The sequence below is a fragment of the Myotis myotis genome, unplaced genomic scaffold (genome assembly GCF_014108235.1).
Source record: "Myotis myotis isolate mMyoMyo1 unplaced genomic scaffold, mMyoMyo1.p scaffold_m19_p_9, whole genome shotgun sequence".
NCBI classification, from domain to species: domain Eukaryota; kingdom Metazoa; phylum Chordata; class Mammalia; order Chiroptera; family Vespertilionidae; genus Myotis; species Myotis myotis.
The window spans coordinates 92,381,252-92,400,044 of NW_023416401.1; the positions used below are offsets into that span (position 1 = coordinate 92,381,252).

Genomic DNA, 18,793 nt, shown 5'->3' on the forward strand with positions numbered 1-18,793 from the left:
CAGCCCCTGTGCCCCCAGGTCTGGGCCGACACTCGGATGGCCGGGTGGAGCCCATCCACGCTGTGGTGCTGCCTCGAGGGAAGTCACTGGACCAGTGTGCAGAGATCCTACAGAAGAGGACCAAGAGCAGCAAGGCCGGCACTAGTCGGGCCCCAAAATACCGGGGCAGAGGAGGCAGGCCTGGGGGCCGCCCGCCCCCTCGGAGCGTGTTTGACTTTCTGAATGAGAAGCTGCAGGGCCAGGCTCCTGGGACCCTGGAGGCAGGAGCTGCCACCCCTGGGAGGAGAAGTGGCAAGGAGCTGTACCATGCCAGCAAGGGCACCAAGAGGGCCCTGAGCCTGCGGCTCTTCCAGACCGAGGAGAAGATTGAGCAGGCCCAGCGGGACATCCGGGGCATCCAGGAGGCCCTCGCCCGCAACACTGGCCGGTATGTGTGGGGCTGAACTTGGGGCAGAGGATGGGCCCCAGGGTGGCCATGCCTCCGGCCCTGCTCTGGGCGCCCAGTGCAGTTCAACTGCAGGATTTCGCCCTGACCTGAAGGTGGTGAGCTGAGTCTGAGGAGGGTCTGCATGGTGGGAGGATGCCTGGCAGGGGCCACAGCATCCTGGGGTCTTTGTAGCAGTGGCCCGGGAGCCCATGCTGAGTGGCAGCCTCTCTCTAGGCACAGCGTGACCGTGGCCCAGCTGCAGGAGAAGCTGGCAGGAGCCCAGCGGCAGCTGGGGCAGCTCCGGGCCCAGGAAGCGGGCCTGCAGCGGGAGCAGAGGAAGGCAGACACCCACAAGAAGATGACAGAGTTCTAGAGCCCAGCATGTGCCAGGGACAGGGCTCAGCTCCAGCTCCCACAGCTTCCGGAAGACCTACTGTCCTCCAATAACTAGATGCCGACAGAAGAGGGACCACCCCCAGACCAGACCTCACGGTCAGCCTATTGCCAGGCCGGGGTGTGCGGACATTGCTGAGTGGAGATTGGGTATAGGGGTCACGTCTTGATGCTCACGTGCCCACAGAGCCCCCCTGCCAGTGTCTGCTTATCAAGGACATTAAAGTGACTTTGTCGCTGTCTTTTAGTGGTGGCGCGGCTGGCTGTGGTGTGTGGGGAGAGGTGTCTGTGCATGGGCAGTGGGGCTGGGCTGGAGGAGTCCCCAGTGAGCCCAGAGGCAGAGGGCCCAGTGCGACTGTCATCTTCCCTGGTCTCGCAGGGGGTTCCCATGTGGCCCAACACACACAGACGAGCTTGGTGGGGGGGCTGCCAGCTCAGGCCCTCAGAGCACTGCTTACGGAGCAGGAGGGCCTGGTGGGTGGGTGTGAGAGCCTGGATTTACCCCCGGTGCTTGGTGGCCTGTCTCCTCCCAGTGTGTGCCCACCTCTTCGTGGGTGGAGACAGAGGGGTAGGCTCAAACCATGGGGGCTCGAAGCACACACCCACTGAGTGTTATCTGGGCCCCACCTGGGGTGCAGCAGTTGGGTGAGGCTGCGGTGGTGGCGGCTGCTGCTGTTGGGGGTTGAGACGAAATCTGAGACACAGGCAGGAAGTGGGGGAGCTGCACACAGGCACCACTGCTCTGGGAGCTGCTGGCCTGCCCAGGCGGCTGAGGAGTGCCCTGTACCCGTGGCCCTGGTAAGTGCCTCCTTCGAACTCCAGCCTGGCCAGCTCTCCAGGCCTGCTGCTGCATGCCCTCCTGGCAGCACTCGAGGGCCGGGGCCTGGGAGGACTAGCCTCTACCAGGTCGCGCCACTGGGACCTCCTGTGTGGGAAGCCCACTCCCTGGGTCTGGGCAGACTCAGCCCCAACCCCCCATATCTGTGCTAGGCTTTGCTGAGTGTAGAGTGGACCCCCATCCCCTGCAGCCCTGCCAAAGCCCCAGGAGGGAGACAGGTCCAACAGCAGGAATGGAGGTGGGGGTGGAGAGCCAGGGAGAGGTGGGGGGAGGGTACTCAGTGCCCAAAGCAGCCCCTTTCTGCCAGCTGACCCCCACCTCTTCAGCCCCTCAGGGGGCCAAGCTGTGGTGAATGACGAAGGCATCACCTCAGACAGGGCCTTACCTGGGCAGGGCAGGGCTGCAGGTGAGTCTGTGGCCTGTGGCTTGAAGGCTCATGCGTGTGACCTCAGTGGCGTCCCCAGGCCTCAGGTTTGGGTTGTAGTGACCACAGTGGAGCCTTGGCCAGGTTCTCTCTGGCCATGCTCTGCGGTCATGTGGGTTATCGTCACTGGCTTGGGCACACATGAGGCCAGGAAGAGCACACATTCTCACACTGGCCAGGAGCCCCCACCCAGAGGCGGGAAAGGAAGGTGGGCGCTAGGCTGCGTCCTCCGCCTCTGTAGGAGGAGGGGCTGCTGAGCCTTGGGTTTCCTGTGTGCTGAGTCAGAGCTCCCAGGGCAGGAGACCGCCAGCATTGTGAGGCGAGGCGGGGTTGCAGGTGGGTGTCTAGTCCTTCAGCCAGTCCCCAGGACCCTTGTCTTCTGCCCTCAGGCCAGTCCGGGGCTACCCAGGATGGGGCCACTGGTAACCTCAGCCCCTCCTGCCTTCTGGGTCCTAGGGTGCCTCACCCTGCTCCTCTGGCTGTGGGTGCTGTGCACAGCCTGCCACAGGTATGTCCCTCCCTTGCCTGGGTTCCATGTGGAACCTGTTTCAGTGCTGTGGCCAGAGGGGGTGGGGCTCCAGGCAGGTCCCTCTTCACCAGAGGCTGATACCCCTGCACCTCTACTCTGTGTCCCTGGCCTGACGACCCTCTTGCCCCCAGGAAGCAGGCTCAGAGGCAGCCAGCAGGGCTGCAGGGTACCACGATGCCAGGGGAAATGGTGAGTGCCAGGCTGTCCCTGGGGCCAGGTCGGGGCCAGCGGGGACCGACCTGCCTACCTTGCCCCCAGTCACTGCTGAGACAGCCCCCCCTCTGCATCCTCAGCAAGTCAGACACCAGACTGCATGAGCTGCACCAGGGCCCACTCCACCGCACAGGTGAGCCCAAGGGAGCAGCCAGGTTGTGGGTGGGGCTGGCTGTACCATACCTTCTAACCTGCTAGGGTCAGACTCCACCCCTCCACCCCAACTGACCTCTGCCCTGACCTCACTGCCAGCCCCTCGGCCTGCCAGCATGGATCTCCTGCGCCTACAATGTCTGGAGGTGTCTAGAGACACCACCAGGCCCCCAGCCGCCTTCTCACACCGGGATCTGCCCCAGACCTCACCTACTACTGCTGCTGCCCAGCCCTCCACAGGCCCTGAGGCCACCTATTCCAATGTGGGGCTGGCAACCATCCCCAGGGCCAGCCTGGCAGCCAGCCCCGTGGTGTGGGCAGGGGCAGGGCTGACCAGCAGCTGTGCCGGAGACGAGCCTGAGGCCAGATTGGTGGTGGCTGAGTATGCTTGTATCCACAAGTTCAAGGGAACAGGTCGGGGTCCCCAAGGCCTGGACCAGGGGAAGGCCCAGGGGACCCCAGCCACTCAGGTAAAGTGGAGGTGGTGGGGTGGGGTGCAGTGGGTGGAGCTGGGTAGATCCTTGGCAGAGCTGATGATGCTGACCCATCCCTGGTGGGCTTCCTCCAGGTGGATACCCTATACTCCAGGATCAGCAGGCCTAAAAGGAGGGACCCAGGATCTGCCCTAGACCAGCCGGACCCCAAAGGCAGGGTGGCAATTCTGACTCGGGGGAGGAATCTGGACTACGAGGCCCTCCCACTCAGGGGCCTGAATACCCACAGCGACCTAGAAAACGTGTATGAGAGCATCCAGGAGATGGGGGCTCAAGCCGGCAGCCTGCAGCTCCAGCTAACAGATCAGACATGAAGGCCTCCTGCTTCTCCTGCCTCAGCCTGCGGGGCTCAGCGACACAGGGGTCTCCAACCCCTCCCTGCCCTAGCACCCAAGTACAGATGTTTCTTCTTCCAGCGTCCCTCTTCCCTCACGGTCACCCGCTGAGGGCAGCCTGAGAGCGTCTGGGGTCCTGGCTGCCCTGGCCTCTCCTGCCAGCGTCTTAATAAATGCCCAGCGCAGGGAGGATGAACGCCGCGAGCCTCACAGCCTGCTCTTCTTCAAAGCCCCTCAAAAAGCATCCCCTTACCTCAAGGACAGGCTGCCTCCTCCTGGGGTGCCTGGGCCCTGTCACCCTGGCCCGCAGACAGTGTGGGGAGAGAGACCAGATTAGGGGTAGTGTCGCCAGGCCAGGCTGGTTCTAGAGGGGGGTGTAGCCGGCCGGCAGGGTGGCTGCCCCAAGGTCGGACTTGGACACCGAGGGCGGGCTCGGGCCACCCAGCCCAGGGGTCCCATGAGGGGTGGGAGAGGCGGGCAGTCGTGCGTTAAAGAATAACCGGCCCCAGGGAACCCAGCCAAAGAGACGTGGCCCCTTTCCGGATCTGGCAGTTCTGCGCTCGGGCACCCCACAAGGAAGCCGGCCCTCCGCGTCTCCACCGAGGCCGGGAGCCGGCGGGTGGGTGGGGGCCGCTAGCTGGGGGGCCCCTCTCCCGGCCAGCGCGGGAGCGGCGGGCCCTGAGGGGGCGTGGCCTCAGAGCGCAGGCCAATGGGGGCGCGGTCGGCCCAGAGCACGGTCCCCCTCGGAAAGTTAATACTGAGCGCGGCCCAATGAGCGCGCGCCGGGGCGGGGTGCCAGGGGGCGGGGCCTGCCGCCGCTTGGGGGTCGAGCGGCACGGGCGGCGGCCGATCCAGGGCGGCGGACGGCGGCCCGGCCCGGGGCCGCGTCCCGAGCGTCCGCCCTCGCCGCTGCAGCCTCGGCGCCCGGTCGGCGGGCCATGGAAGCCCAGCGCCGCCTGGCGCCTGGCCGGGGCTGCGGGCACCCTCCTCCCAGCGCCGCCGGTCCGGAACCCGTGGCCGCGCCCGTGTCGGTGCCCGCGCCGCCGCAGGTACCGGGCGCCGGGGACCGGCGCCAGAGTGCGCTCTCTGCGAGGATGGCGTCGGGGTTGCACAAACTTCGGGCCCTCGGGGGCGGGACGGCGGCCTGTGTGTGTTCGTGGGGCCGCGAGGCCGGGCCGCCGGGACCACTTCCCGCCGCGCCGCGCCGGGGGCGGGGCCTGGGGCGGGGCTCGCCGGCCGCAGCCGGTTTGGGGGTAACGAGCGGAGACGGGTGGGGGCTGGGGTCCCCGGGCCCGCTGCCTCCGCTGAGCACTCCTGGTCCGCAGGGCCCTGCTGTGGGCGGCGGCTTGGCGGGCTTCGAGTTCGCGCCTCCGCAGGAGCCAGAGCCGCGGGCTCCGGGGACGGGGGCGGGGGCGGCAGCGGGACCCCCGACGCCTTCAGCGCACATCCCGGTGCCAGCGCTCAGGTGAGCCGCGGGCCACACCGAGGTGGGCGTGCGCACACGTGCGCCCTGGTGTGCAGGGTGGTGGGTGGGGCGCGGGCACGTGCCTTCCCGACTCCACACGGGGTCAGGTGGGGAGCAGGTCAGGGCCCGAACCACTCCCCAGCTCCCCAGCCTGGTCGAGGTGAGCAGAAATGATGGGTGTTGGTATCCCTTGTCCCCCCCGCACACCCTAGGGCCAGAGCTCAGCTGGGAGGGCCGCTGTCAGTCTCTGCAGGAGAGGCCGCGAGGCTGACCCCCAGGGTTCCGGGCCTCTGGCCTCCCTCTCCCCAACCCTGCCGTGAAACCTTGGGTGCTGGACACCTGGGCTGTCTGTGCAGCCCTGGGCGGGCTCTGGCCCAGCCCTGCTGGGGCCTGGGGACTCGCTTGTACTTGGAGGTTTCCCTCGGCTGTTGCTGACTGCTGGCTGCTCCCTACAGCCCCCACCCCGCCCCCAGGCCTGGCTCCTGGCCCACCACTGCTGTTGCACAACCTGGTTAATGTGTGATTGGGGGAGGACTGGGCCTCTTGTGCCCGGGTGGGGCCTCAGACCCCTGTCCAGCACCAGGACCTGAAGGAGACGCTGTGGAACAGAGCCCAGGTGTGAGTGACTCGAGCTTCAGGAAGACCCCAGCCCAGGCCCTGTTTGCTCCTGGTGGTTCCTGGAGGTCTGGGCTCTGCAACACGAGCTGGGGGTGGAGCCGGGCCTGCTGCCCAGCCAGCCAGCGCCTGGGGAGCCCGGAGCCAAGGGGCCTGGTGCGCACACACACATGCCAGGCCCGCACATGGTGCCTGGCCCGAGGAGGGGTCTGGAGTACTGCTGGGCCCCACCAGCCAGCCCCCCACCCCATTGTCCTCCAGAGCCCCCCAAGGAAAAGTCCAGCTGGATGAGGTCATGGCTGCCGCAGCCCTCACAAGCCTGTCCACCAGCCCCCTCCTGCTGAGGCCCCCGGCTGCAGCCTTAAGCACAGGTGAGACAGAGGCCTGCATAGCCTGGAATGGGGGCAGAGCCCAGGCCACTGTTCCTCCAGGACGTTAGTTGGGGGCAAGCAGAACGCCCTCGCTTGCAATACCGCCTTCTAAACACATGGACGTTAGGACCCCCAGTGCCCTTACTGAGGCCAAAGCCCCAGTACCCCAGGCCTGCAGGCATCTCCACTCACTGGCCATGCATCTTTGCATTTATCCTTTCCTGTTCCAGGGAGATTAGTCCCCAGGCTGCTGTGGCCAGCTCCTCCTGGCCACCACCTCCTCCAGGAGGCTGCATGCCCACCTAACTTCCCTGTGAACAGGTGATTAGGCGAAGCTCAGAGTTAAGGGACTCACAGCCAGCCGTCTGTGCAGAGCGGCACGAGCACGCTGAAGTCCTGACACTGGCCTGGCGTGTCCCTGCAGACGCCTGCTTGGAGCCCTGGCCCCAGACCCTGGGGCAGCCACCAGGCAGTTACAGCAGCAGCAGCAGTGGGGACTGGGGCTGGGACCCAGCCAGCGAGCAGTCCTGTCCATCCTCCCCATCACCCCCACTGCCCCCAGAGGCAGCCTTCCTGTTTGGGGAGCCTGCCCCTCAGAAGAGGAAGGTAAGGGGATGGGGGAATCAGTGCTCAGGGTGGGGTGGACACATGGGTGGCGAGCCTGACCAACAGCCCTTGTCGCCCAGAGCTCAGGGCAGGTCCTGTTCCAGTGCCTGTGGAAGCGCTGTGGGAAGGTGCTGAGCACAGCCTCCGGGATGCAGAGACACATCCGCCTGGCGCACCTGGGGTGCGTGGGGCCGGCAGGTTGGGGGTGGGGCAGGCCAAGTGGGCCAGCACTTCAGCTCCCACCTGCTATGTCCCCAGCAGGCGGCAGGCAGAGCCGGAGCAGAGTGATGGCGAGGAGGACTTTTACTACACGGAGCTGGGCATTGGTCTGGAGGTGCTGACCGATGGGCTGTCCAGCCTGAACCCAATGTCCCCCACGGCCTCCCTGCTGCCCACCTGCCCTCACCTGGAGCTGCCAGAGCCCCCAGCCTTGCCCAGCCTGCTGCACCCGTTGGCCTTGCCCCCACCCCAGGTGCTGAGTCCTGCAGCGCCCCCCCAGGTGTGCCACAATGACCACTCCTACCAGGTGGGTGAGGTCACTCAGGCAGCAGCTGGGGTTGGGTCCCAGGGGTGCGCTGGAGGGGAGCAAGATCACAGCTCTGTCTCCTTGCAGGGCTGCCTGGCATCTACCGAGCTGCAGCCACAGCCCAGCACAGTCAGGGTCTGCGTGCCAGCCGTGCCCTCTAAGCTTAGTGCCAGTCTGAGGTGCGTGTGGGTTGAGGGGCAGGCGACAGGTGGGGAGGGTCCCGGCCCAATGGCACTCCATGCTCCTTGTGTGTTCCCCTAGGAAGCCCCGAGGTGACGCCAAGAAGTGCCGGAAGGTGTACGGCACGGAGCGCCGGGACCTGTGGTGCACGGCCTGCCGCTGGAAGAAGGCCTGCCAGCGCTTTCTGGACTGAGGGGCTCGGCCACTGGGCTCACCACCAGGTTGCAGCCCCTGGGACTATGGTGCATGGCTGAGCCCTGCACCCGCCCACCAGGGTTCTTACAGGAAAACACACACTGCACCCCACCCCTGCCCGGGGCCTCTCTAGCCACAGGGTCTACTTTTTCATGCGGAGGGGCGTCAGTGACCCTGGACTCCCAGAGGCGGGGGAGGTCCCACCACTCAAAGTGCCTCCGAAGAAACCAGCCTTTTCTACTAAAGCCACACAGGCCCTGGGGTGGCCGTCCTCCCTGCCTGTCCATGGACTTGTCAAGGGTGCTGATAGGCCCAGGTTTGAAGCCACGTGGGAGCCAGACCTGGATGCACTTGGTGGGGGGGTCGGAGGTCTCCCCTGTCGCAGTTATCCTGATGGTTCAAGGGCCCAGGGGCTGACATTTGTACCATGTTTTTGAAGCTCAGGTGTCTTGCGTCTGGGCAGTGCCAGGCGAGGAGAAAAATTAAAGATTTGGGGTTTTTCCAGAAGCCGTGCCTGCCTCCTGGGAGGGGGGCACGACATGGATCTGGGACCCTGCCACAGACCTGGTTGGTGGGTAGACAGGCCCAAAAGGCCAGCCACTGGCCACCTCCACTCAGTGCAAGGCCGCGGGAGGGGACCTGTCTCAAATACACACGAGGCATCTCCTTGAGCAGCAATTTCCCAATTTATTGAGTGATCGCTTTGCAAGAACGTCTCAGCTAATCCCGTCACAGAAAGGAAATCCGCAGGCAGGCCAGAGCTCAGGCAGACAAGAACTCGCAAACCCACCGGAGGAGGTCTGTCTGCCTGCCCGAGGCAACAGAGAAGCGGACAGCAGCTCTGGGTTCCCCCAACCGATCACAAAACCTCCTCCCCCAAATGCTCACCATCTCCAATGCCAACACAGGTTTATAATAATATAAAGTCAATAGAATATAGATTATCCCAGAAAAATCAAGTCCTCAAACACGGCCCTTTTTTTGTTGTTTTTTGTTTTTGTTGACAGGTCGAAAGCGTGTTGAAAAAATAAATATTTAAGAAAAGCACACAGGGCACCCTCCCGACAAGGAGCTCTGAGAGGGCTGCGTACGGAGCACAAGGCAGGACCCGAGCATGAGCACCACTAAGTGTGGCCTTAGACCTGCACCTGTCACAAAGGAGGGGAAGGACAGTGATCTTCCATCACATTGCAGAAAGTTCCAGTTTTTGCGTTTTTTTATAGAGGGAGATGTGCAAAGTTGGAAGCAGGAGCTGTGTCTTTTGAGTCGAGGTCCCTATTGAGTCCTGGCAGTGTTGTGACTATTTCCCCAAACCCAGGGTCCAAATGAACCCCCTGGTCAGGATCCAGAGCTTAATACAAAAGTTGGTGTGTTCCCCATCCACCCTGACAGGCTACCCAGCGGGCTGGCTGGGCTTCCCACTTTGGTGTTACCAACACCAAAATACAGACACAAACAAAAAAGTACAAAATGTGAATGTAATCTACACAGTTTTTCCTCTTCGTAAAAAAAATATTTATTAGCTTAAACATTGATTTAAAAAAAAAGGTCAGTCACATAAAACAACCCTTCATGACACACTTTCCCGCCTGAGGGGGGGTGTGCGCTCCGTCCCGCTGCTAAGCCTGCACAGCGGGCCTGGGCCTGGACGCGGATGCACGGCCCTCGGTCTCCCAGTACAGTGTGGGTATCAAGGAAGAAAATATTCCTGTGGCACGGACAGCGAACCCCCAAAAGGTCAGCAGGGGCAGCGAGCAGGTCAGAAAGACCAAGGTGTCCTGAGAGGAGGCGGCCGGGGCGTGGGCAGGGTGGCCTGAGGTGGGACCAGTACAAAACCCAGAGACACCTGTCAGCTGCAAAGGTCTGGTTTCAAAATGTGTTTTGTAAGAAAGTAGGTCGGTTTAGAAAAGGGGCTAGAAAGTGGGGGGAAGTACAAGTTCTGAGAGCCCAGGGGTGCTCAACTGGGCCTCCCTGGTGACAGGCAGGGCCCATGTCCAGAAGCCCCCACACAACCTGGCCCACCCTCTGCAGGAGGAGGGGTGACAGGGCAGGCTTGCCTGTTTGAGACGACCTTGGCCCTTTCTCTTAAGGACACAGTGTCAGGGGCTCACAGGGTCTGCAGCTGAGGGAAGTGGGTGCAGGCAGCCAGGCGGCAGCCCCTCCCAGAGCACCCTCTGCTAATGGATGGAATGGCGGCTGATTTCATTTAAAAAAATAAATAAGTAAAAGCAAAGGCGGCAACTTCTCCCCTGGGGCAGGACTTCAAGGACAGCACCATATCCCATGCACCCACTTGGGCCAAGGCGGGTCCCCCAACCCCAGCAGAAAGGTTATTCCTCTGGGGCCACTGGAACCTACATGAGGGCTTGTGGGGGGGTTCCACTGGGAAGAATAGATGTGACTCAATAAGAAACTTGGTAAAAGCCACTGGGCTCAGTCTGGGCAGAGGAAAAACCGCGGCTCTCTCTGGCACCCTTGAGCCCTGGCAGGGCGCGTGCTGTGCCTGAGCGAGGCGGCAGGAGGTGGGAGTCTGAGGAACAGGTGCCAAAACAGCCTTGACGAGGAAGAGGAGGGTCTGCCCTCAGCCAGACGGGGTGCTGGCCAGCAGGCCGTGCGCGAGGCAGAGCCTTTGCTTTTCGCTCGGAACAAAGGAGAGCAGGCTGTGAGCGCTGAAAGGCAGCACGAGGGCCCGGCCACAGGCTAAAGGAGAGGCAGCTGCCCAGTCAGGCGCGAGGAATAAAGCCAAACAGCCGCTCTGTGCGCCCATCTCAGCACGTCTCTACTTAAACAGCGTGGTTACCCGTTCGGGGGCAGGACGGTGCGTGGCAGGCAGGATGCCGCCTCCAGTGTTAGCAGCAGCAAAGGCTAGTTCCGCGGTGGGGCAGCAGGCGTGGCCTGGGTGCCACAGGGTGGAGAGAGCCAGGGGACCAGGCCGCGCAGGCTCCCCAAAGAAGTGCACATGGAAGAGTGGGACCCCATGGACCCAGCTGCCCGCCCCACCAGCAGTTAGCACCTGGGAGCCCTCAGGCCGGCAGGGCTGCTGCAGCTGCTTTGTGTTGAGCACCAAGGCCCAGAGGCCAGGGCTTCTGTAGGAGGCCCGAGCCTCCAGAGCCAGGCTGCAGGCAGGGAACGGGCTGCGGGAGGCTACGGAGGGCAGGAGGGCTGCAGCGCTGGGGGCGTGGGTGGGTGCAGAGCTCCTCATCTCTCGGACCTGTGGCCTCGGGGCCACACCGACACCCAAGCAGTGCTGACCTGACCTGGCCACTATGGCATCACGTGTCCGAGGCCCTTTGCTGCGTCTCCCACATGCACCTGTGGGGACCCTCTGACCCACAAAGATGAGAGGTGGGAACCCTCTCCGTACCCCACCAACTTTGTGTTTCATCCCAGAGCCCCCGTGGCGGGGGCCACACCTGCTCCTGAGACCACAGGGCTGGCCCTCGGGTATGTCTAGGGGCAGGAGCAGAACCAAGGGGCCAGGAGGAGGGGCTGCGGGGCTCAGATGGCCCTCCCGGGTAAGGGAGACCCCTAAGCATGCACACACAGGTGGAGGGGTGGCACAGCCACCACACTGGTGCCCGGCCCAGGGCCTAGGAGATCCAGGCAAAGTCCTTGCCAGCCGACCCCAAGGGGCTGCGGGGCCCCCGAGGCGAGTCCTCATCTTCCTTGTCCTCCCCCAGCAGTGCGTCCTCATGGGCCAGGCCATCGTCCTCGTCCTCACCCAGCTCCTCCTCGCCGTCCCCGCGAGGGTCGTCGGGGTCCTCCAGGTAGGGCCCGTCACTGGAGAACAGCTCCGGGGAGCCCACGGCCCCCACCCCATCCAGCGGCCCGGCCGCGCCGCGGCCCGCGCAGTCGGCACACACGCCGTGGCGCCGCGAGCCGTGCTTGATGCCCACGCTGGCGGCCGACATGAACGCCCGGCTGCACAGCTTGCACACGTACTTCTTGTCCTTGCTGTGCACCTGCGGGGACAGGCGGTCGGTGAGTGGGCAGTCGGAGCAACGGTGTCCCATCGGAAAGGGTTTGCAGGGCCGTGTCCTTCCTCTCTGCTCACCACCACCACATGGATGGGTCGCCGTCCTGGGTGCTCCTCGGCTGTCCCCCCCAGTGGCCCCCGCCCGTCCTCCCGCCACGCCCATCCACAAACCCCCAACCCGGAGCCCTGCCACGCTAATGTGTGCTGCTCACACTTGGGAGCCAGGCCCTGGAGCCAGGTGCTGCGCCCACAGCTCTGCCCTAGCAAGGGGCTCTCCGGGACCCTCCTGGGTCTTTTTGTTTGTTTGACACTTTAAATCCAGGGCTTCCTCAACCCTCCCCCAACAAAAGAACACAACCTGGAGAAATGAAAGGGGAAGATGCCGGCCCCTCCTCAGAGAGCCTTCGCATTTCAAAGACATTTTCAGGGATTTCTGACCCTCCCTGACGCCCAACCACAAACCTGGGATAAAATTCCAAGGTGAGTGGGCAACACGGGTCCCGACCCTCCAATAGGATCAATGGTTACTGAACCGCGAATGTGGTTTTGCTAAAGAAAAGATGTAGCTACCCCAACTATTAAGGTACCAGGCGGGCACTGCACCCCCTGTGAAGTGTAAGCTTGACTGCCTGCTGTGCTGTGCACCTGAAACCAGAACAAAATGACACTGAGTGTAGCTGTGACTGAAAAATAAAAGGGGAAGCTCCCAAGTGTGCTCAGTGGACCAGGGCAATGAGCTCAGCGCCTCTCGTCACGGCCTCACTGGCCGGACATGCTGCACCCTCAGCCAGCTCCTCCCGGCGCGGCCCCAACAGCTCCCGGAGGCTGTGCCGCGTCCGTTTCCTGGGATCAATATGATGTATGTTCTCAGGGCACTGGCGCATTCTAACTTTTTCTACCAAATTATATGAGCTTTCATTCGATTAAGATAATTTTGATTTTCACACATCCAGGGTTTCGTTGTAAGTGATTGTTCCAGCTTCTCATATAACTCTGAAGAAATTCCTACATTATAACCTGTGTCCTTGCAATTCAGCCCACACCTGCACTTCCATTGCAGTGGGATTATTTAGAAATTAATTTAGTGAATGACTGAGAAAAATACACCGCAGCCCATGTTACCACGCCCGCGCTTGTTTGTGTGACAAACAGCAAGTGCCGGTCTCCGGGGACAGGAGGTGCCTCCCTCTGGAAAGCAGGGCGGAAAGGAGCCTCGGGGGTCCCTCTGGACGGCACAGAAGCAGACAGGCCGTGGGGAGGGGTCTCAGGTCAGGGCATTGGATGGGCCTCGTGCTCCTGGGCGGCCAACTTGCCTCTCCAGCTGCATGCTGGACCCCACCTGGGGAGCAGGAAGACGGGGCCCGCCCAGGGCGCACACTCTGGGACCCTCTCTGGCTGGGGCTCGTGGGGCCGGCTGGGGGACACGGGCATCTCTCGGTCAGCCAGAACCCCTGCAGTCCAGCTGCAGGCCCAGGTGGTGGGTTCTGCTCACTACACTGACCAACACCCACGGCAAAGACTCTGCTCACTCCAGTCGTCCCTCTGTCAGGAGCCAGGCCTGAGGGTCCTGCCTCACCTCCCAGACTGCTGCCCTGTGCCAGGTTACACCTGGGCCACCCTCAACAATTTTAAAAAATATGTAATTTTATTGATTTCAGACAGGAGGGAGAGGGAGAGAGAGATAGAAACCTCAATGATGAGAGAATCATTGATCGGCTGCCTCCTGGACACCCCCTAATGGGGATCGAGCCTGCAACCCAGGCATGTGCCCTTGACTGGAATTGAACCTGGGACCCTTCAGTCCGCAGGCAGACGCTCCATTCACTGAGCCAAACCAGCCAGGGCCACACCCTTGACAATTTGATAGGCCCCTGGACTGGCCTGGATGGCTTTCCCGCCACTCCTCCTAGTGGCTCTGCTCCTGATGCTCAGGTCAGCCAGCCTGTGTGCCCCACAGAGGGCTCCGGACACACCCGAGGTTCCCAAACCTGCAACATCACACCAATGCCCGCTTCCCACCTCCACTCAAGCCCAGAGCTGCCCCCACCACTTTCCCGCAAACAGGTCCAAGCCCACAGTGCCCCCTGCAGTCCTGCTCCCCACTGCAGCCCTGCTCCCCCCTGCAGCCCTGTGTCTGCCCTGCAGCCCTGCTCCCCCCTGCAGCCCTGCTCCCCCTGCAGTGCACATCCGAGGGGAGCTCGGATTCTGCATGCACCTCCTGATCCAGCTTCTCAGCCTGAACCACATGGTCTCCCTAGTTTATCTCACCACCCAAAGGCCCTGCACCCTGCCTTTTTTGGGGAATCTGCCTCCATTTCTAGGACCTTTTCATGTCCAGGCCAAGCAAACCTACCATTCAACACCTGACACCTGACACCTGGGAGCCAGGCTCCCACAGAGACAGGTGATCGCACAGCACAGGGCGTGGGAGAAGGCTGGGCTCGCACACGGCGCTGGGCAGAGAAGTGAATGCGTGGTGGGACCCAGGGGCCGAGGGCAGGGGTCCCGGAAGCGGAGAGGAAGCTGAGGGTGTGGTGTGGCCCTGCCCCTACACCCAGGCCCGGAGGGCGGGGCCAGGTGGGGGAAATGAGGGGTTGAGTGGACCCCACTTCAGGGCTTCCTGTGGTGATCCAGACCATCCCCCCCGACCCTGACCCTGGCCACCCCCAACCCAACTCACCAGCGTGTGCCGCTTCATGTGCTCCCGCCGGGTGAACTTCTTCCCGCAGATCTCGCAGGGGTAGGGCCGCTCGCCTGTGTGGGAGCGCATGTGGCGCTTGAGGATGCACTGGTGCATGGCTGAGAAGCTGCAGTACGGGCACTTGAACTTCTTCCTGATGACCGTGAACTCGTTGACTGGAAGACAGCACAGAGGGCATCACCAGCAGCCCTGGAGCCTGCCCTGCACAGACGGTCCCCCGAGGCCCCGCCCCCACAAGGCACAGGTGTCCCAGGTGCCTGACAGCTGGGCAGAAGCCAGAGGCAACCATGTCCACTCTCAGACATGTCAGTGTCTAAAACACTGCTGTCCACACGTGTAGTCCCAGCAGAAACAGCATCCACACAGGAGCCTGAGCACAGCCAGGGCCCAGCCCCCGCTCCACCTTGGGGGCACCTGAGGGAGATGCTGCCTGGTGACAGCCGTGAGGCGTCCAGTGGACACAGCCGAGCGAGAGGAGGAGAAGGCTTGTCCCGTGCTGACTCCCCAACTTCAACCAGCCACGCAGAGGGCCCCAAGGTCACCCGGGGTCGGCTGCACACCAGGACGCAGCCCTGCCCTCAGCATCTCATCCCACATTCCTGGGGGTTTCTTGGCCCCCCTGGGCACGGGGGCAGCCCAGACACTACAGTCACCCCCTCTTGAGCCAACAGGGAGTCCTCCCGGTACCCCAGAAACCCAAAGGCCTCCTGGGTGCCTCTGGGTTCCCCAAGTAGCCCAAGTCCCGCAGCTGCCTTTTCTCCTGAGAGAGGAGATGGTGGTGGACACATGTCCCTGGCGTCTGAGCGGCTTCCCAGGCCCTCAGCCGGCATCCGCACCCAGAGGACAGACCAAGGGTCAAGAGCACTGGGCGTAGCCAGAGGGGCTGCCGGAAGCCCACCCAGGATGGGGTCAGTCTGTCAGGGCAGTGGCTCCTGCTGCACCTTCAGACCCCTTGCAGACGTCCCTGTGTGGCAGGCCCTGGCCACGGTCACAGCCGCCCCTGGAGGCACTGAGAGGGGGGCAGACATGAGGACAAATGCACAGAGTCACAGCCCAGGACAAGGCAGGGTGGAGTCGAGGGGACCCACAGCCCTGGGCCTTCCCGAGGGGGGGAGCCGGCCAGCGGCAGGAAGACTGACCAGGTGGTTTCCATGAGCCCACATCCCCACCCCTGAGTCACCCACCACATTACAGAGGCAGGGACCCGCACCACCACCTCTGGGAAGTGTGCCCATGGCTCCCAGCTCCTTTCTGCTGGGAAATGGTGCCAACTGGACCGTGCAGAGCAGGGACCCCCAAGCACAGTGGTCCTCGCTTGGCAGCCCATTTCTGAAACGTGTGTGCGTAAATGGAGGGGAACCTGAGTGCAGCGCCCTAATTTGTTTCTTAAAGAAGCATCTATTTTCTCCCAGGAGCTCTCAAAGGGTGTCTAAACAATCCAGCAACCAGACTCCTGGGCTTTCCGGTACGAGGCAGTGAGACCGTCTGCCAGGGGCCCGGCCACGCACCCACCAGGAGTTCCCTGCTCTGGGGTCTCCCGCACCCATGACAGTCAGTGCGTACAGGGACAGGCCTTCTAAGATAGCAGTGCCATGCCCGGTAAGGTAGCCACCATTCCGCCTCACCTTCGAGCTATGACTGCAGGTGTTACACGCCTACTTGTGTGAACAGCCCCACAGGAAACTATAGACATTACTCTAAACATCAGGACCATTTCCATTGGTCACACGGGTCACTCCTGGTATCCTACTGCTCCCTTCAGGCTGTGCTTCTGTCCAGGGCACATTCCTTTGGCCCCAGGCTGTTGGCGCTTCTTGTCAGCTGGCCAAGCATTCTCTCACTTTGTTTGTTTGTACCATAATGTCTTCAGCCTTGATTTCTGAAGGACATTTTTGCTGAGTATAGAATTCTAAGTTGGCAACGTTTTTGCAGCCCTTCAGTGATGCTACCCATTGTCTCGAGGTTCTGTAGTCTCTATTAAAAAGTGGGCCATCAGTCTGTTCCCTTGAAAGAAACGTCTTTATTCTCTGACTGCTTTTACGATTTTTCTTTTTGTCTTTGGTTTTCAATAGTTTGACTATAATGTGCCCAGATATTGTTTTTCTGTTGCTATTATTTTATTTTGGTCTTCATTCTGCTTTGAGAATACGCTTCTTGAAACTGTGTATTGATGCCTTTTATCAGTTTTGGAAAATTCTCAGCTACTGATTCTGCTTCAGCCCCATGTTTTCTCTGGACTCCAACTACACATACATTAAAAACCCTCACGGTGCCATGCTTCTCTGCGTTTTTCTCACTCCTTTCTTCTCTCCTGACTTTGGGTGCGGAGATTTCCCGCTGCTCTGTCTTCCAGCTCACTAACCCTACCTCGTGTTGCCTCAGGCGGGATCTATACTTCCTTCTGTTGTACAGACCCCAATCCTCCGGAAATCCTCCATCTTTTAGTCTGTTTCGTTCACCATGTCCTTGCGTGTGTTGGTAGGGGTGCCTTTCAGGGCTATCTGATGACACAGTCTGCTTTTCCTGGTGGGGCTGGTCACATGATTCTGTTACTTAGCAGGCACTGCCATTTTCTAGTGCAAAACACTGCTCCTCTTGGCTCAGCCTGTTTCCTGCTTCAACATTTGAGAATTTGCTTGAGAAAACTCTGCAGTGCTAATATACCAGCAGCTTGTCCCTCACAACCACCCGCATCAAGTCCTACCTGTGCTGGCAGCTCCCCAGGTGTGCATGGTGGGGTTTTGCCTGGAGGGTAAGCCCAGGGAATGCTAGTCATAGTTGAAGCTGGAGGCTTAAATATTTTTCTTTAAAATAAAGTAATGTGTTTTCTTTGGCACCTTAGTTTGTGAAGTTGCCAAACTGACAGTGATCAAAACTGAATTATTTATTTTAAATGCAGTTGAAATTGGTAAGTTAACATGCCCAAGAGTGTGGGGGAGTCTTCATTCCCACCCTCCCACACACACATGATGTGGGCGAGGCCACCCACCCACATTTTGTGGCAAAGAAAAATAAGCTGAGAAGCCCCAAATGAATGTAAACATGAAGCAAGTCTCTGGCAGCGAGTTGGCCTGAATAAAGGATTTACCCTTCATTATTGAAATTCTCTAATAAAGAGCAGTGTTACATTTTGATAATTTAAAAAAACCACTCTTGCCCTGGCTGGTGCTCCCAGAGCCCAGCCTGTGCACCAAGGGTCGCAGATTCTATCCCAGCCCGTCTGGGCGCACGCAGGAGGCAACCAACTAATGTCTCTCTCACATCAGTGTTCCTCTCTCTCTCTCTCTCTTTCTCTCTCTCTCTCTCTCTCTCTCTCTCCTTCCCTCCCTTCTAAAAATCAATGGGAAAATATCTGTAGGTGAGGATTAAAAAATAAAAACCTCTTGAAACCAACCCGCATATCAGTGTTTCAATGAGAAATTCAATAACAGATGAAGTACCTAAATGAACCCACTGAGAAACCCACATGTTGGATGACTGTACAGTTTCAAGGAAAATAAAGTTAAATATTAGAATGAAATCAAACAGCTATTGATACTAAAAATGTCTCCTACGCCCTCATTATTGTGCCATCCCACACACACCCATTTCTTCTCGGAACAATAAACCTACCTTGAAATTTTCTAAGTGTTTTAAAAATGGAAACAAAGCCCTTTAGCCCAATAGCACGGACAGACCCTCCACAATTCAGGTCTCTCCATGGCCCCGCCCACGCACCATCTGCCCAGGAAAACGTTTCCCAAGGGACCGGGTAAAAGCAGCCACAGGTCCACGCCATGCAGTCAACAGCGTGATAACGGGGTGGCCCAGAGCCGGCGTCCCACAGGCTCCTCCTGCCACCAAGGCTGTGGCGAGACCCTCATGACAAGGAGGAAAAGGTGGTCTCTAGAAGGGGCGTCCGGAGGCAGACGAGCACTTACAGAAGCCGGGCCTTTCAGAAGAGTGAGGAGCGAGGACTGCCTGCCCCATCCTTCAGCCCCTGGAGACACCGCTCGAGTCAGTTGCCTTAGCAACAACATAGCCAGCCTCTCTGAAAAGCCAACCAGCCTCTCTGTGGTCAGGACTCATCTGGGGCAGGCAGAGGCCTTCAGGTGGGCCAGCCCAAGGTGGGGGGGGGGTGCCCCTCGAAGGGTGGGGTCACACTTCTCTCTGGAAGTCTGCCCTCTCCAGCTGGAACACACTCCAGAACCTGGCGGGGCCACCTGCTTCTCTCCTCCCCCCGGGGTCCTGGGCCCAACGCCCTGCGAAGAAGCAGATGTGAGAACCAACGTCCAGGGAAGGGGACGACGGCAAACCCGGGCGCTCTGTCTCCGCCCAGGGTGTGGCCTCACATCGGAGAGAATGCCATGGGG

General features: G+C 60.9%; 4 protein-coding genes across 20 annotated transcripts in view; 3 read left to right on the forward strand and 1 right to left on the reverse strand.

Moving 5' to 3' along the window:
* The window catches only part of ZGPAT (zinc finger CCCH-type and G-patch domain containing), a 22,481-nt gene extending 21,419 nt beyond the window's left edge, over positions 1–1,062 (forward strand). For all 5 annotated transcript variants that reach the window (XM_036322152.1, XM_036322151.1, XM_036322155.1 and 2 more), the window contains exons 6-7: positions 19–427; positions 662–1,062. In XM_036322152.1, the coding sequence (XP_036178045.1) occupies positions 19–427; positions 662–800 (548 nt within the window). In that variant the 3' untranslated portion in view covers positions 801–1,062. The remainder of the gene's footprint in view (positions 1–18; positions 428–661) is intronic.
* Positions 1–18,793, reverse strand: part of ZBTB46 (zinc finger and BTB domain containing 46) — a 66,538-nt gene that overhangs the window by 15,206 nt on the left and 32,539 nt on the right. For 6 of the 10 annotated variants that reach the window (XM_036322149.1, XM_036322141.1, XM_036322142.1 and 3 more), the window contains 2 exons: positions 14,421–14,596; positions 8,432–11,726 (listed from right to left, as the gene is read on the reverse strand). In XM_036322149.1, coding sequence (XP_036178042.1) covers positions 11,355–11,726; positions 14,421–14,596 — 548 coding nt within the window. In that variant the 3' untranslated portion in view covers positions 8,432–11,354. Of the gene's footprint in view, positions 1–8,431; positions 11,727–14,420; positions 14,597–18,793 lie in introns of those variants that run through there. The other 4 variants (XR_004969953.1, XM_036322146.1, XM_036322147.1 and 1 more) reach the window with 1 other exon arrangement.
* On the forward strand, positions 1,202–4,368 carry LIME1 (Lck interacting transmembrane adaptor 1). Of its 2 annotated transcripts, XM_036322159.1 has the most exons (5): positions 1,202–1,618; positions 2,472–2,800; positions 2,905–2,957; positions 3,077–3,447; positions 3,546–4,368. In XM_036322159.1, the coding sequence occupies exons 2-5, from the start codon at positions 2,493–2,495 to the stop codon at positions 3,783–3,785; spliced, it is 972 nt and encodes a 323-aa protein (XP_036178052.1). In that variant the 5' UTR covers positions 1,202–1,618; positions 2,472–2,492; the 3' UTR covers positions 3,786–4,368. The 2 variants fall into 2 exon arrangements, with proteins under 2 accessions (XP_036178052.1, XP_036178053.1); XM_036322160.1 differs by having other exon boundaries at positions 1,202–2,590; positions 2,743–2,957; positions 3,546–4,367.
* SLC2A4RG (SLC2A4 regulator) lies at positions 4,617–7,906 on the forward strand. Of its 3 annotated transcripts, none has more exons than XM_036322156.1 (8): positions 4,617–4,855; positions 5,132–5,271; positions 6,148–6,257; positions 6,682–6,863; positions 6,944–7,044; positions 7,122–7,389; positions 7,477–7,568; positions 7,651–7,906. In XM_036322156.1, exons 1-8 carry the CDS (start codon positions 4,745–4,747, stop codon positions 7,760–7,762), a joined length of 1,116 nt encoding a protein of 371 aa, XP_036178049.1. In that variant the 5' UTR covers positions 4,617–4,744; the 3' UTR covers positions 7,763–7,906. The 3 variants fall into 3 exon arrangements, with proteins under 3 accessions (XP_036178049.1, XP_036178050.1, XP_036178051.1); XM_036322157.1 differs by having other exon boundaries at positions 7,125–7,389; XM_036322158.1 differs by lacking the exon at positions 5,132–5,271 and having other exon boundaries at positions 4,731–4,855.